We start from the raw sequence: 18,381 nt of genomic DNA on the forward strand, positions 1-18,381 counted from the left end.
TGAGTTATAATGACCTCCACTACACTTAGCTCTCATCCCTGGCAGCTGTACATAACTTATGTGGATGAGAGGGCAAAAGAATCTGTACATATAAATAGCTCTGGATCTCCTGATAAGATGAAAATGTTATACCTGCTGTATTCTCCACCATGTATCCCTTTACAGAGCTAAGTAAACACAGCATTAGATTAAACCTGATTAGAAGCTGATTGCCAGATTAAATCCACAGATGCAGCCATGATGCTCTAATGGTGAACAAGGAAGGCATGATCCCTGCCCTCACAGCAATTACAACCTAGTGTGGAAAGAGGTAAGTAATCAGGCAACTGAAAATGTAGTATTTAAACTCTGTGACAGGGCGCCTGGGTGGCTCAGTTGGTTAAGCTGCTGCCTTCGGCTCAGGTCATGATCCCAGGGTCCTGGGATCGAGCCCCACATCGGGCTCCCTGCTCATGCAGGAAGCCTGCTTCTCCCTCTGCCTGCCGCTCCCCCTGCTTGTGCTCTCTCCCTCTATCTCTGTGTGTCAAATAAATAAATAAAATCTAAAAAAAAAAAAAATTAAAAAAAAATAAACTCTGTGACAGGGACTATACAGGGTACTTTGTAAGCATATACGAAAGCCACCTAGACTTATGCAGATTGGAAAGACTTTTATGGAGGATATGATTTTTAATTTTATAATTGAAGCATTACTAGAAACATCATTAAGAATCACTGAAATATTTTTTTTAAAGATTTTATTTATTTATTTGAGAGAGAGAGAATGAGAGACAGAGAGCATGAGAGCAAAGAGGGTCAGAGGGAGAAGCAGACTCCCTGCTGAGCAGGGAGCCAGATGCGGGACTCGAGCCAGGGACTCCAGGATTGTGACCTGAGCTGAAGGCAGTCGCTTAACCGACTGAGCCACCCAGGTACCCAAGAATCACTGAAATATTATTAAGAGAAGCTAGAAAAGGGGCGCCTGGGTAGCTGAATCAATTAAGTATTGGACTCTTGATTTCAGCTCAGGTCATGATCTTGTGTCTTGAGATCAAGCCCTTGTGTCAGGGTGTGCTCTGGGTGTGAAAACTGCTTGAGATTCTCTCTCTCCCTCTGCCCCTCCCCACCCCATGCACATGTACTTTGTCTCTCTCTCAAAAAAAAAAAAGAAAAAAGAGAGAGAGCGATTGGAGCTGGAAGAAAGTAAATGGCATTGCTTATAGGAAAAAAGAAAGTATGTCTAGAATATATTGTTGGAGGCAAGAGTGGGAAAAATGAAGTCAGAAAGGTAAAATCAGAGGTCAAGTCTGGCTTTTCAGGTCATGTTGAGTTGAAATTTACCTTATAAAAAAGGGAAGTCAATGGAAGTTTCAGTGATAGTGCAACATGATCACTCGTGTCCCTCTCTTGCTGGGTGGAGAATGAATTAGAGGGAGTCAAGACCAATGGAAAACGAACTAATGACAGGTAACCTAGGTAATGGGGCCTGAACCAGGGTAATATCAGTGGGAATAGAGAGAAACAGATTAGAGAGCTATTTAGGGCTTGGACTGATAATAATTTGATATGGCAGTTAGGAAGAGTTGGGAAAGTCAACAATGGCCTGGTTTACGACTTTAGCAGTTAGGTACATGGTGAAATTGTTCCTTGGGTTAGGGAATAAGAAAGAGAAGAAATACTGGAGAGAAAAATGGTGATTTCATTTCTAGATATGTTCGGAGTTTGAGGTGTCAGTGAGATAGCCATGCAGATTATCTCTGAGAACAGATGTTAGATATCTGGGTCTAAATCTTAGAAGAAAAAATCTAAACTGAAAAAATGAGATTTAGGAACATCACTATACAGAAGTCAAGGGGAATGGATTGTTCAAGGAGTATGTTAAACACATCAAATAATGGATAAGTTTGAACCTATACTCTCTGGCAGTGCACTGAGGCTTTTCCAAATTAATTTTCTTCTTTCCACAAGTACCTTCACCCCATACATTCTGATTCTCTCCTAGGATCTGTGGCAGACCCTGCTAGTGACTCACCCAGTATCCAATCTCTCATTTTTTTTTGTCTTAATAGAAGACTGATTTTATTTGGCCAACAATATGTCCAGCTATAAAAGCTTGATTTCTCAGTCTCTCTTGCAGCTAGAGGTAGCCACATGACCTTCACAACTTTTTTCTATGCATATTCTAGTATTAGTCATTTTTAAAATAAAAGATAATAGAATACATACTTTTTTGCTCCTTATAATTTTCACCTAAAAATATTTTCATTCTGATAATAAATTAAATTCCAAAGTAATCTGCTACAGGGGCATCATCATATCATAGAAGGAATATGGGCTAGGGCGCCTGGGTGGCTCAAGTCGTTAAGCATCTGCCTTCGGCTCAGGTCATGATCCCAGGGTCCTGGGATCGAGCCCCGCATCGGGCTCCCTGCTCCACGGGAAGCCTGCTTCTCCCTCTCCCACTCCCCCTGCTTTTGTTTCCTCTCTTGCTGTCTCTGTCTCTCTCTCTGTCAAATAAATAAAATAAAATAAATCTTAAAAAAAAAAAAAGAAGGAATATGGGCTTTGGAATAAAAAAGACCTGGGTTCAATTTTCAGCACTGCTAGTGACTAGGTGAGAAACACTGGACAAATTATTTAACCTTTCTGACTCTCAGTTATCTCACCTATAAAATGAAGATGGTGGGGCGCTTGGGTGGCTCAGTTGTTAGGTGTCTGCCTTTGGCTCGGGTCATGGTCCCAGGGTCCTGGGATTGAGTCCTCACCGGGCTCCCTGCTCCCCAGGAAGCCTGCTTCTCCCTCTCTCACTCCCCCTGCTTGTGTTCCCTCTCTCTCTGTGTCTCTGTCAAGTAAATAAACAAAATCTTAAAATAAATAAATAAATAAAATGAAGATGGCAATTTCTATACAGGTTTATTGATATTTAGTAAGGTAATAGGTAAGTCAATCTGTATAAACTATATGAAAGAGGGGTGCCTTGGTGGCTCAGTCAGTTAAGCCTCTGCCTTCAGCTCAGATCATGATCTCAGGATCCTGGGATGGAACCCGCATCGGGCTCCCTGCCCAGTAGGAAGCCTGCTTCTCCTTCACCCTCTGCCTGCTCCTCCCCCTGCTTGTGCTCTCTCGCTTGCTCTCTCTCTCTGTCAAATAAATAAATCTTTAAAAAAAACTATATGAAAGAGTATATAATACTCAGCACGTAGCAGATACTAAAAAACGTCAGCTTCTTTTCCAAGTGTGCGTACATAGTAAGTTCCTTATATCCCTAATTTGTAATAAAATGGCACAAATAAAACATAACAGGGGAAGCCTGGGTGGCTCAGTCATTAAGCGGCTGCCTTCGGCCCAGGTCACGATCCCGGCGTCCTGGGATCGAGCCCCGCATTGGGCTCCCTGCTCAGCGGGGAGCCTGCTTCTCCCTCTCCTTCTGCCTGCCGCTCCCTCTGCTTGTGCTCTCTCTGTCAAATAAATAAAGTCCTTAAAAAAATAACAGAATAAAATTTAAATAAATCTGCTTAAGTTCCTGTTTTTCAATCTGTTTATATAATACGTTCCTTTTTACAAACCTTGAGGGTTAAGTTAGAAGGGAGAGTAGTAAAATACTGATGTGTCCTGTCTAGAAATAATCTCTAGGAGACAGCTACTTTGGCAGGAAGATTTTAAGCAATAGTACTCTCTGAGATAATAGATGAAATCTCATCTGAGATATTCAATTACTGATTAATTAATTGGCTTAAAGAGGGTTCACTAACTAAAGTTCTCTTAACCTATTTTCATGTATACTTTTTTTGTTGTTGCTTTCTTACTTAAGATATATTAGTCTTTCTACTGAATGTGGCTGGCATATGATTTTAGCATTATCCTTTGCAAGGCCATCAAATTAAATAAATAGCATTTGGCTTTCTTTTGGAGATGTGTAGATCACCTTGGATTTAATACAGTAAAGTAAAACTGTTATCAGTATTTTCTCCTTCAGGGAAGCTAATCTGGTTAACAAGACAATCATCCTGGCTGTGGCAGATACCTTTAAAGTGTTCATTAACTCTTTCCTTCTAATTGTATATCACCACCACTTATCTGTCTGGTCCCTACTCAAATATATCCTTTCAGAAACTTTCTGTGATTATCATAGGCAGAAACTTAAGCCCGTAATCTTACACCTTCATATGTACTTTATTGTCACACTATTACTATATTCATTGCCTTGTGCTTTACCTTATGTAGTATTTTTATATTATCCTTGTTGAAAGAAAACCTCTCCTTGTTTTAAACATTTTATAGATGAGGAAACTGAAGAACAGGCACAGCATGTCCATGGATAACGAAGTGGCAAGAAACTGAGATTCCAAACTTCAAGAAATCAAAGTGGTAAGAAATCAAAATTCCAAACTCTCGAGCCAGAGTTCCTTTATATTAGATAACATTGCTCTTCCCTCCTTTTTCCATTATTTCTAAGATCTTGAAACTTACTGTAAATTTAGCCACAAATTCCAAAACAATTTTTCTAATTACAAATTTCAAAACAATTTTTCCAAATTTCTGCATATAAGATCAACAGTGATATAAAAGAATAAGAGCGATATTCCACAAACTCAGACAAAAAGAAGATTCTCAGAAAAAGCAGTTCTCTTTTCTTAAGAATGATACTCAGAAACTAATTAGGAATAGATTTTTTTAAGCCATTAAGTACAAATAAAAAGTATCAATTCTGGGGCGCCTGGCCCACCTGGCTGGCTCAGTCAGTAGAGCATGCAGCTCTTGATCTCAGGGTTGTGAGTTCAAGCCCGACGTTGGGTGTGGAGCTTACTTTTTAAAAAGAAGAAAATCAATTCTAATTACTTAACAGGACAGCAAAGAATATTCCAGATTAGACTTTGGGGCAAAGACCTCTTCAAATAAAACATTACAAATAGCGAGAAATACTACTGTATTACAATAGTAGGTCATCTTCCCTATTTTTTTTTTCAATATTAGAGGAAGTAATAATTTAGCTATATGCAATAGTTATATTTTGTAATCCTATCCTGAGTCATCTAAGCAGACAGACTGCACCCTTGTCTACATTAGCACTGCTTTTACATACATACTATAAATACCTTTTTTTACAAGTCTATCTATCCAGTGAGCTCCTTGAGACCAGTAACCATATCTTACTTGCCTTGATTTATTAATATTAGTTAACATTTACTGACTGCTTACCATGTGGTAGGGGCTTTATATGCATTATCTCATTTATTTTTAAATTTATTTTATTTTTAAAAAGATTTTATTTTTAAGTCATCTCTACACCCAACATAGGGCTCGAACTTACAACCCTGGGATGAAGAGTCACATGTTCTATTGACTGAGCCAGCCAGGCACCCCGGCATCACCTCATTTAATCCTCAGACAACCTTAGGAAATTATTATACCAATTTTAGAGATACAGTATAATGAGCTCCTCAAGAGCAGAGACCCCATTATTTTATTCACTAGTATTTCTCTTATGCGTAGTCCAGCACCTGGCATACTGAAGGCACTTAAAAAGTGGTTGTGGAATAATGAGGAAACCAAAGCTCAAAGAAGTTGAGTACTTGTCCAGGGTATACAGTTAGTAAGTAGAGACTCGATACGAATCCAGGTCTGCCTGATTTTAGATATTCAAATTTTTGCTCCACTGCCTCTGTATTTCCAACTTCAAGCTCAGAATTTGGTACTGAGAAGGTACACAGTGGACATCTGTTGAATGAATGAATGTCTTCTACCTTCAGACTACTTACCCACTTCACCCTACCATTCCTCTACTTCTTCACTTCCCTCCTGAGAGGCCTAGTATATAACCCATAGCTATAAGCTTTCATCCTCCCTCCCTCCCTTCCTAATAGCAAACATTTACTACTATCTACAGAAAAGAAGGTATGTATTACTGAAAAAACACATGAGAGTTGCAGCATGGGAAGTTAGATGAAGAGTTTGTTACTTTTATTACATAAACACACTATAAAATAGGTCTAAAACACAAAATGGAAAATTGATCATAAACTTACAAAAATTAACCCCAAATTTCCGAATTGTTTTTTTTTGTGCTTATGATTTTTCTTTCTTATAAAGACAAATAAGAAATTTATAAAAGTGAAGTATTCTTCATATAAACTTCATCCTCTAGAGTGTGTCAATAAATTTTTTTTTAAAGATTTTATTTATTTATTTGACAGAGAGAGAGAGAGAGTACACAAGTAGGGAGAGCAGCAGGCAGAGGGAGGAGCAGGCTCCCTGCTGAGCGGGGAGCAGGGCTTGATCCCAGGACCCTGGGGTCATGACCTGAGCCGAGGGCAGATGCTTAACAACTGAGCCACCCAGGTGTCCTTCAATAAATCTTTCTAAATAAAGAGGTAATTCCATAATGACATACTTCAAGCTAAAATAAACAGGAAAGTGAGGATGTCCTCTCTTGTAATATCTACTTTAGGCTCGCCTGTAGAAAAGCAAGGCACAATAATGTAGTTTTGGAATTTAAGAAACAGGTTTCAGTTAGATGATTATTATCTAGTTTAAGTTTAAAAAGATACAGGAACACTTAGTTTTTATAAAAGCTCAAAATATTCTAAAACTACAAGGCTTCTGATACTCCTGAAATGTGTCCTTATTGTTTGTTTGTTTTCTAGTTTGTTAAAAGAATTGTGATAGGAGTCAAACAAATCTAGGTTACAATCCTGGCTCTGCTCCTTAATAACTGTGTAACTGCTGGGCAAATTCTCAGTAGCTCTGAGCTCATTTCCTTTAAAATGTGAACAGTAATCCCTAATTTGTAGGACTGCTGGGGAGATTAGAGTCTGTGCAGTAATGGTCATAGCGCCAGGCACATGAGAGCACTCAATTAACAATGGCTCTCTTTATTTAGGGTCTACTACTTTATTTTCCTCTGGTTTCATTATGGGATACACTTAAATCATTACTTCCTACAGCAAAGTTTCCTATGTCTGCTTTCCTCAATGTAAATAACCTCCCACATTAAAAAATCCATAAAATATTAGGAGGGGAAATATTCAAGGGATTTTCAGTCTATCTTTTCTAGAAAATAATGTCATAAAAAGGACCTTGTATGTGTATGTGCATGAATGCTTTGTGTTTTTTTCTTATAAGAGCAATGCTACACCTGCATTACTGACTACCAAAGCCAGCCGGGCCTGGGCACTGGCATCCTTTAGGCACTTGAGTTTGCAAACTCTGTTTTAAACACTTTCATAGGACATCTACCATTTTATTTTCAGAAACTGTATCACATATAATTTACCAGAAAGGGAAACACAATGCAGGCAAGTACTGTTAAACAATCAAGTGTGTAATAATTTTTTAAAATTACCTGATGGAATATAGGCTCCTTTACCTTAAGGTAAACCTACAAAATATTAAAAGAAACACATGTGAATGAAGTGCATTATTGAAGAGGAATACTACTGTATTACAATAGTAGGTCATCTTATTCCAACCATTCTGCAAATCCCAAACCTCTCTTGCTTCCCTAGTCCTGCTACTTAGATCTGACTCTAGTCACGTAAAACCAATCAGATGAGGTGGCGTGCCACAGAAGGGCTAGTACCTACAGGTGGGTCTCCCCCAGTGCTAGCTTTACCATGGTAAACTAAATGTTTCAAAGCTATTGTGGATTACTCTGGCCTCTTAGCTTCCACATCAGCATCAGGGAAGGGCACAGCTACTCAGATAGGAGGGGTGAAGAGGTTCTGTTGACAACGTCTATAACACATTTTTTCTACAACACAAAGAACACTGGACTTAGAGACAGGTGGTAAATTTCAGAGTCTGCCACTTACTTGCTATAGACCTTGAGCAAATCACTTAACCAAAAGACTCATTTTTTCCTTATCTGGATAATGGGAGTAACAGTGGTGAGGAATAATAAGCTAAAATACATGAAAGTATTTAGCATATAATGCATGCTCAGTAACTGAAAACATTTAAAACAAATTTCTTGTGCTTTCTTTTACTTCCAAACACACTCACCTAGATGCGTAACTCACCACCTAAATGCATTCCCAATTACACATATCCTAGTTTTAGGCTCCAATATCATTTGGGTGATTAAGTTCAATGCCTATTTAGGCTTTAGCATGCATTTACTGCCCTGTAGGAGTATGCCTTTAAAATGACATGGTAGAGAGGAAACAAAATTCAAATCATAATCCTGAAATGGCTCCCATCACTTACAAGACAAAGTCCAAATTTCAAAGCTTTCCATGATTTCACTCCTGACTTTCTGCCTGGCCTCATTGTTCTCCTCTTGTCCCTTTTTCATCCTAGGCTCCAGAAAGTACAGTGCTTCCACATCTTTAAACATGCTGCTCTTTACTTTGTTCAGAAATCCTCGCATGCTGGCAAACATTCATCTCCCAGGATCCTGCTCAAACTATCCCTCTTTCTTGAAGACTTTCCTGGTCCCTTCTCCATTCAGCACGAGCAGCCATTCACCCTCCTTTATGCCCTCACTGACCATGTTTAAACATCATGTAATTTATTGGTTTGTTTCTCTCCCCTGCAAGGCAGTCATCTCTTTGACAGCAAAGGCTGTACTCAGGTATCTCTATATCCTCATTTAATGTAGAGCTGACCTCACAAAAATTTTATGTAATTTTACAATTTGGCTGCAAAATTTCTTATTTTGGGAGAAAGTTCCTACCCTCACACAGTAAGAGCAGAGTATTTCCTTTAAGCATCCATAGAGCTTTAATAGTAAGATGTATATAAGACACTATATATCTGTAACTCTAAACTCAGTAAGGAAGAATGCTTTTCATCTCTGAAATGTGTTGTTTCAAAATACTAATTTCCCTTTGCATAATTTCATATAACCACTGCTATTAATAAAAGAAATGCAAAAGGAAATGCCTCTTAAAGATATTTTTTAAGGTGAAAGAATTATGGAGTCCTTACTGTGTGCCAGGTATTAATTTTTACAACTAATACGAAATGTATGCTATTATTATCTTCATTTTACAGATGAGGAAATTAACGCAGGGAGATTAAGTAACTTGCCCAAGGTTCCCAGTTATTAAGTAACAGTGTTGGTCCAAACTCAGATCTGACTGACTCCTAAGCCTGTAATTCTGACCACATCAGTTCTGAACTTACAAAGGGGTACAGTTTTAACTCTGCCACCAATTCTCCATATAAACTTGGCTGGCCAGGTAAATCACTAAAACTCTCTGGACTTTAGTCTCTCTCTTTTTTTTAAGATTTATTTATTTGAGACAGAGAGCACAGAAGGAGAGTGAGAAGGAGAAGCAGACTCCCCGCTGAGCAGGGAGCCCAACGTGGGGCTCGATCCCAGGATCCTGGGATCATGACCCGAGCCGAAAGCAGCTGTTTAACCAACTGAGCCACCCAGGCGCCTTGGTCACTTGGGTCTTTTAATTGAAATTTTTATAGGTCAAACTTCAATCTTTATTTTACTCATCCTCTCAGAGGCAACTAATACTGTTATTCCTTCTAGAAATCTCTTTGTACTCTGTTATATTGGGCTCTCTCGTTTTCCTAGATCTCTGATTACTTATTCTAGGTCTCCTTCACTAGCTCCATTTCTTCTACCTGACCCTCAAATGTCAGTGTTCCCATGTACAGCATGGTAATTATGGTTAATACTGGGTTGAATACTGGCAATTTCCTAAGAGAATAGATTTCATGTGGTCTCATCTCTCTCTCTCTCTCTCTCTCTCTCTCTCTCTCACACACACACAGGTGAGAAGATATGTTAATTAGCTTGCCTAGCGTAATCATTTCACTATGTATCAAAGTATCATGTTTTATACCTTGAATGTATATAGTTTTTTTTTTTAAAGTGATGACTCTTATTGAAATCTTTAGGCATTATGAAAGTTTGCAAACTGACAGGCTGTGAATAACAAACAATATACTCTTGTTTAACTCTGTTAAAAAAAAAAAGCAGTGGGGGCGCCTGGGTGGCTCAGTCGTTAAGCATCTGCCTTTGGCTCAGGTCATGATCCCACCAGGGTCCTGGGGTCGAGCCCCGCATCGGGCTCCCTGCTCCGCAGGAGACCTGCTTCTCCCTCTCCCACTCCCCCTGCTTGTGTTCCCTCTCTTGCTGTGTCTCTCTCTGTCAAATAAATAAATAAAATCTTTAAAAAAAAAAAAAAAAGAAGTGTTCCATAGGGTTGCATCTTTGGTCATCTTAATGGTTCATGCTATCTTTGTGCCAGTTCATCTATTCCCACATTTCTAGTACTACCTATACCCTGATAATTCTCAAATCCACATCACATGCTTAATCTGTTAGAAACAAGATATGACTTACTGTGGTTACTATTAAACTGAATAGAACTAAAATAAAAAGCAGGTGGTAGTTTACAGAGTTCTTCATCTTGAAACATTCAAACCTTTTAAAAAAGAGAGAGAGAAAGAAACTTATTTTAGAATATATAACTAGTAAAACAAATAGAATGCTGTCTTACCACTTGTATACACACCTTTGGGTCTAGTGATGCCCATCATTTCCTCCCACCCAAACTCTTATCTCAGGGAACTTGTACCACCCAGAGCCTCCAAGAGGCTGGGGAAATCAGGAGAAGGCACCTGGCTTAAACTGGGTCAATGAGAAGCTCTCTCCTGAAAACTTGGGAGTTTGGGAGTCAGAGACTGAATCAATTAAATGTGGAGAGTCAAAGTATAAAGCCTGATGGATTGAAAGTCTGATGCTGACATTTAGGCAGCTAAATTGAGTGGACGAGAAGATGAATGAGCAGAGAAGTGATCTGCATGGAGGGAAAAATAAAGCAAATTCAAAGACAAGACCATGCAGAGAAGAAGGAATGGAGAAAAAAAGGGTGGGAGAGAGAAGCTGCCCTTGAGTTGTAGTAACGCTGTACTTCCTGCTATTGGGTTTCATTTAATTTCCTCATGTCCTTAAATAAATTTCTCTTAACTCAAGCTGGCTTGAGTAGGTTAAATCTTGCAATGAGCCATCCTTGACTAAGGCACACTATTACAGAAAATATCACTTTATTATAATTGTCTCTTTATGGGTTTCCTCAACCAGACTGTGAACTCCTGTGTGCAGGGATAAAATCTTTTTCTCATGTATATAATCACTAGGCTAGCAAATACTCAGTAAATAAGGAAATATGAACAAATATTTGACCATCGGTTAGGTATCCAACCTTTGAACCTATGTTTTAGTAGAAGCAGCAGGAGAGTTCTCAGTTTACTCATTAATTGGCTGTGGGAACTGGACCCAACTCCTATTTCCTTATCTCTACAGAAAGGTGGTTGGCCCAGATGATTTCTAAGATCTCTTTTACCTTCAAATTCTGTGACTTGATGACTCATTTAAAAAAGCTCACCTGAAAATACTTTTCTAGATCAGGGGCAGCAAACTACTGCCCAAAGACCCAAGCTTGTTTTTGTAAATAAAATTTTACCAGAACAGTCACACTCATTTGTTTACATATTGTCTATGGCTGCTTCAATGCTACCATAGCAGTTGAAGAGCTGCAACAGAGACCACAGGTCCATGAAACCTAAAATAATTACTACCTGTCCCTTTACAGAAAAAGTTTCAGATGAGCTCTTTTATTATTTTTTTTAAGATTTTATTTATTTATTTGAAAGAGAGAGAAAGAAAGAGCAAGAGCAGGGGGAGGGCCAGAGGGAGAGAGGGAGAGAGAGAGGCAGACTCCCTGAGGAGCAGGGAGCCCAATGCGTGGCTGGATCCCAAAGGCAGACACTTAACTGACTGAGCCACCCAGGTGCCCCCAGATGAGCTCTTTTAAGTAATATATTTTCTCAAATGATTTTGATTTTCAGATATCTTTAGAAGAAAATATTCTTGGGGTGCCTGGGCGGCTCAATCAGTTAAGCATCAGACTCGTGATGTCGGCTCTGGTTATGATCTCAGGGTCTTGAGATCGAGCCCCAAATCAGGCTCTGTGCTGAGTGTGGAGCCTGCTAGGGATTCTCTCTCTCCCTCTGCCTCCCCACCCTCTCTCTCTCTCAAAAAAAAAAGGGGGGGGGAAGAAGAAGAAAATATACTTGAGCTAGTATTAATGATCATATTGAAAAGAGATAACCATCATATAAGGAGTTTAGAGAAATTTTAAGTACTAGTGCTAGGGAATTAAGCGCATACTTAGAAGGTAAGTTTATTAAATTTGTAATTCAATTTCCAACTCTGACACTTACCAGCTACATGGCCTTAGGCAAGTCACCTAAGCATAAATTCTGCTTATATCCTTAGACAAGTTACTAAATCTCTCTGTGCTTCACTTCACCATCTATATAATGGGGATAATACCCATTTATCTTGCACAACTGAAAGAATTAGAGATGATTTGTATAATACCTACCACAATTACAGGTACAAAGTACACAAATATTATTTTTATGGCTTAATATATAAAATTTTTATCTACATTTATAACTCAAGGAAAGGAAGATTATACAAGTTAAGTCAAATTGAAGTAAGAATATTTAAACTGGCCCTAGGGTTTTGAGATCATAAAAGTTAATAAACAACATTATTATAACTTCCCACAGATTATACTCCACAGGGAGATCACAGAATTTATAACCTTTTACACTATTACAATCTCCCAGTATAATGTAACAGGGTTAACTATATTACTTAATTCACTATGAGGTGAAAATGAATTTTAAAATATATTAAACAATTGAACTTGAAACATAAGTACTTACATGCAGTACACAAATATACAACAGCTATAAATCATTGGGAGTTCATCCAATAGCTATAAGAAACAAAGATAAGAGGACTTGAATATTGTAGAGGTGCAATTATTATACAAATCAAAATAAAACATCAGAATGATTATGACAGTCACCTCTTATTATCTAATATCTTTTACTAATTCTTTCATATATTTAACATCTAATTACTCTGAGTGTTGGGGAAGGTCATTGAAAGGACGTGACCATCAATTGACCTGTGAGCTGGACCCAGGCGATTGGAGGCTCCTCACCCGCTATCCTTGGAAGAGGAGTTCTGCTCATCTTTCTTGTTCCCAGAGGCTGTTCCAAGGACAGAGTCTTGAGATAGTGATGTGGTGTTGAAAACACCTGTACGGTATACCTGACTAAACCAAATTAAGACCTTCTTTACAAACTTTTAAGATTTGGTGGGCAGGGGCTCCTGGGTGGCTCAGTTGGTTAAGCGGCTGCCTTCGGCTCGGGTCATGATCCCAGGGTCCTGGGATCGAGCCCCGCATTGGGCTCCCTGCTCAGTGGAGAGCCTGCTTCTCCCTCTCCCTCTGCCGCCTCTCTGCCTACTTGTACTCTCTATCTCTCTGTCAAATAAATAAATAAAATCTTTAAAAAAAAAAAAAGATTTGGTGGGTAGGTGGGGGACCCATTGCTGCCACCCAAGATAAGCCTTGTATGTAGGTACTCTCTGCTTATTAAAACTGCCACCTACCAACCAGGAGTGGCCTGCCTCTTTCTTTCACCTTTCCCTGCCCTCTGCTTATAGGGGTTGGTTTACTGTCATCGAACAAACAAGCTCGTCCATCTATCTATCCTAATGCACACACCTAAGCAGGACGCCTGACTCACTGGACCACCCAGATCATTCAGTACCACAAACTATGATATCATACCTCCAGGAAAGAATGATGTCTACCATCTATTGGTCTGTGGGTCCTATCAATATTCTTGTGCATTTTCCCTTTTCCTAGAATACCTAAGATGGATAAAATGTCTGCTAATATATATAAGAAGGGATATTAATGGCTGGGAAAGTCATTTAGTTAATCTAAGTAACCTATGTTTCTGAAAAATATTGTTATTAGCAATAATAATAATAGCTGTATGTATTAAATTACAAGCTAGACACTAGCTAAATGTTGCAGATAGGTTATTTCTAATCCTTAAGCCAATCCTATAGAATTAACTTATTCACTAGATATGCATTTAATTAATTATTTAATAATATATCTACTATGTACCAGGAAATGTGTTAGTTGCTTAGGATATAATGAAAACAAGATGCAGTCAATGCCCTCATAGTCTAGTGAGGTAGGGAAATGAAAAACATGTGATTAAATATAAAGATTCCAAAAGAAGGGGGACACAGAAGCCAGAGAAGGTGGTGGCAGGAAATGAAATGGGTTGGTAGAGAAATACATTCTAGGAAGAAGGAAGAGCGTTTACACAAAGTAATATATTCTGATAAATTACTGGAATAATGAAATAGCAGCGTATGTGCAGGGTCTCATGGTGAAGTGCCTTGCATTCATTACCTCATTTAAGTTTAACAACAATTCTAAGGTAGGTCCTATTATCTCCATCCCAAGATGAGAACTCTGAGGTTTAGACAATTTAAGTAATTTGTCTTTTTTTTTTTTTTTTTGACAATTTAAGTAATTTGTTCAAGATCACAGAGCTAGTAAGTAATGGAGCCAGATTTTAAACTGACTCTGGAGCATACCTCTACATTACGATGCCTCCAAAACCTTTCACTTGAATCACCTTCACATGTTCAAAAAAGTTGGCATGGTATCACAATATACTGCAGATAAATCTGCCACAAGGTTTATGATATACAGAAGATTCCTCTATTTAAAAGTTTGAACCACAATCTCCTGGCTTTATATTAATCATCTTTTGCATTTATATCTTCTTTATTTCAGTTTTCATGTGTTAGCAAAATATTTGTGTCATTATTTGGCCTTTCCACAATGTAGTACGGAGGTACTTAAATGGCCCATTTTGGGGGATCTTCTATTCATGTATTTGGAGGATAGGACATAAAAAGATCTGCTGTCTCCATATTATCCCATAGGTCTAGCTATACAATCTATAAAGGCAGTTGAAATAATTGTTGTCATTCTTTTATTCATTCATTCGACAAATATTTATTAAGCACTTACTGTGTGCCTGGAACTATGCTATGTGCAGGAGACAAGATAACCCTTGCTCTCATGATGCTTGACAATCTAGCCAGGGTGAAAGACACTAGACAGTTAACTGCCCAAATAAATATTTAATTATAATTATGGTAAGTGCTATGATGGAAAAAGTACAGAGTACCATGACCAAAAAACAGGTGTCCTCATGTAAAGAGTCATGACAATTTTCCTTAAAGAAGTAACACAAAAACTGAGTCCTGGAAAATATGCAGATATGAGTAAGGTAAAGAGGGACTGAGGGAAAGATGAGAACCCCTAAGCAGTGGGAACGTAATGTGCAAAGGTCCTGTTGCAGGAAGGGAATTTAAAAACCTGAAAAATGTCCATTGTGATTGAAGCTTAATTAATGATGAAGAGAAAGGATATGAAATGAGACTGGAGAAATAAGCAGCAAATAAATCAGGCAAATGTTTTAGGCTGAAAGGGATTCTTAGTTTTATCTTAAAAGCAATGGGAAGCCACTGAAAAGGTTTAATTTGGTGGTGGTCTCCATCAGCTTGGGTGAAGACAAAATACCTCAGACTGGGTACCTTAAGCAACAGAATTTATTTCTCACAGTTCTGGAGGCTAGGAAGTCCAAGATGATGGCACAGATTTGGTGCTTGGTGAAGTTTCTCTTCTTGGCTTGCAGATGGCTGCCTTCTCACTGTATTCTCACATGGTGGAGAGTGAGAGAGAGCAAGCTCTCTGGTCTCTTCTTATAAGGGTGCTAATCCCATCATGAAAACCCTACCTCATAACCTCATCTAAACCTAATGACCATCTTAAGGCCCCGTCTCCAGATATTGTCATACAGGGGACTAGAGATTCAACATATGAATTCTGAGGGGACACAATTCAGTTCATAGTGGTGGTGGTAGTGTGTTTAAAATATAGGTTTTATTATTTTTCAGGTATGGTGAGGCCAACAGATCAGGAGATGACTGCCATTGAAAAGACAGTTATTCACAGTTCCTAAGAAGCGACATGCCATGCCAAGGAGGGCCACATGGGGAAGCACCAGAATCAGTCAGGAGGGAGAATGAGCAAGGGGAAAGCATGGATGACATGCTTTATAGTGGTTTCCCAGAGAAAGGCAAGGTAAGAGAGGGCAACCAGGCTTAGCATTGGCTAATTTGAATAATTTCAGCAGGCTCTAGGGTCTAGGGGCTATCTTTAGTTGTCTAGTACCTGGCCCTGGGGTGATCAGAGCAGAAGAATACTGTCTCCTGGAGTGTAAGAGTCAGAAAAAGAAGGTAGTTTAAAGTATGGGCTCTGGATTGGTTAGTCTGAATATGAAAGGTGCCGTCCAGGGTGAGTTATTTGCTGTATCTAAGAAATGGCCACCCCTGGAAAGGACAGTCTCTCCCTAGTCAGTGAGGCTCCAGAAGCCAGAGAATCAAGAAAACAAAAAATAAGAAAATATAGTTATTATGGACTGAATGTTTGTGTCCTACCCAAATTCTCATGTTGAAACCCTAATCCCCAATCCAATGGTATTTGAAGATGTGGCCTTTGGGAGGTAATTAGGATTAGATGAGGTCATGAGGGTAGGGCCCTCATGATGGGATTAATGCCCTCATAAGAAGAGATACCAGAGAGCGTGCAAGAACCCAGTCAGAGAAAGACAAATACCATGATTTCACTCAAATGTAGAATTTAAGACAGCAGAAAACAAAGGAAAAAAAAATAAAAGAGAAACAAACCAAAAAACAGACTCTTCACTATAGAGAATAAATTGTTACCAGAGGGGAGGTGGGTGGGAGGACACTTAATGTTAAAAATAAATAAATATTGGTTAAGCGACTGCCTTCAGCTCGGGTCATGATCCTGGAGTCCCGGGATCGAGTCCCGCATCGGGCTTCCTGCTCAGCGGGGAGTCTGCTTCTCCCTCTGACCCTCTTCCCTCTCATGCTTTCTATCTCTCATTCTCTCTCTCTCTCAAGTAAATAAATAAAATCTTAAAAAATAAATAAATAAATAAATAAATAAATAAATAAGAGTACACTTATCTTGATGAGCAATGAGTCATATACGGAACTACTGAATTACCATATTGTATACCTGAAACTAATATAACATGTAGTTAACTACATTGAAATTAAAACAAAGGTCATTTCACACACACACACACACACACACACACACACACACACACGGAGTGGCTACCTGTAAACCAGGAAGACAGCTCTCAGCCGACCCAACCATGCTGGCACCCTGATCTCAGACTTCAAGCCTCCAGACCTATGAAAAAATATATGTCTATTGTTTAAGCCACCTAGTCTACAGTATTTTTGTATGGCAACCCCAGCTGACTAATACAATAATGAACATACGGTGCCAGATCAGGTTCGTGTGGAGCGTTCTGCAGGGAAAGAGCATAGTTGTGGGAGGGCTACCTAGGTTACAGTAGTCCAGGCAAGGAAAGTTGCTACTTGGATTAAGGTTGCAGAATTGGGAATAGATATAAGTGACTAGACTTGAGAAACATTTAGGAAGTAAATTAAACAGGGATTTGTGATTGACTTGATACAAAGGTGAGGGAGAAGAAACTCCTAAGGATAACTCCCAGGTTTGTTGCCTAAATACTACAGTTGATGACAGTACAGTTTATAGAGATTGTGAAAACAGAAAATTACAAGAACAATTTCAACATGTTGAATTTGAGGTACCTATGAGACAGCCAAGTGGAAATGTCAATCAGGCAACTAGAAATACAAATCTGTAGCTCAGAATTAAAGTCTGGACTGCGGGTGTTGGCTGCTTGTTTGTTTAGAGAAACTACATTGAACTGAGCATATGTTAAAAGGGCATGGATTTTAAAATCTGGGTGATACAAATAAAGAAGTCTTATTTGAAAACCGTAAGTAACAAAATTATGATTGGTAAAAGAGCAGAGTTCCAGGGTGGGGGTGGGGTGTGTGACTGAAGAGGAGTCTAGAGAGGAAGGCAGGGGCCAGATGGCAGCCTGTGGTGCAAATTCATGAGCCTGACCTAGGGGAAGTATTAAAGATGTTTAAAAAGTGGCATGCCTGGGTGGCTCAGTCGGTTAAGCGTCTGCCTTCAGCTCAGGTCATGATCCCGGAGTCCTGGGATCGAGTCCCGCATCCGGCTCTTTGCCCTGCGGGGAGCCTGCTTCTCCCTCTCCTCCCCACTTGTGCTCTCTCTCACTATCTCTGTCTCTCTCTCTCAAATAAATAAAATCTTAAAAAAAAAAGTGGCATGCATTCTGGAGGGCAGAGACTGCATTTTACATGTCTCATCTCTAACACTTGTACAAAGCCTAGCAAACACTGCTCAAAGAATGAAAACAATTAGTTTTGTTTGTAGGGACAGTATTTCTGTTCCAGTGTGACAAATGGATAGGGGAGGTAGGGACACCAATTAGGAAACAGTTACAGAAATCTGGATTAGAGATAATGGGTTAAGGTTGTGGTTGTACAGATAGCTAGAGCTAGATGTATTTGAGCTTTCAGTGTTTTCAGAAGTGAGA

General features: G+C 39.1%; 1 protein-coding gene across 6 annotated transcripts in view; it reads right to left on the bottom strand.

Annotated features, from left to right (window-relative positions):
- The window catches only part of ACER3 (alkaline ceramidase 3), a 163,022-nt gene that overhangs the window by 39,947 nt on the left and 104,694 nt on the right, over nt 1–18,381 (bottom strand). For 5 of the 6 annotated variants that reach the window (XM_027581223.2, XM_027581224.2, XM_027581221.2 and 2 more), the window contains exons 4-6: nt 12,682–12,734; nt 10,286–10,367; nt 7,322–7,357 (exon numbers count right to left, since the gene is read on the bottom strand). In XM_027581223.2, the coding sequence (XP_027437024.1) occupies nt 7,322–7,357; nt 10,286–10,367; nt 12,682–12,734 (171 nt within the window). Of the gene's footprint in view, nt 1–7,321; nt 7,358–10,285; nt 10,368–12,681; nt 12,735–12,965; nt 13,080–18,381 lie in introns of all 6 variants that reach the window. The other variant, XM_027581225.2, reaches the window with a different exon arrangement.

This window comes from Zalophus californianus, chromosome 11, assembly GCF_009762305.2.
Source record: "Zalophus californianus isolate mZalCal1 chromosome 11, mZalCal1.pri.v2, whole genome shotgun sequence".
Taxonomy (NCBI): Eukaryota; Metazoa; Chordata; class Mammalia; order Carnivora; family Otariidae; genus Zalophus; species Zalophus californianus.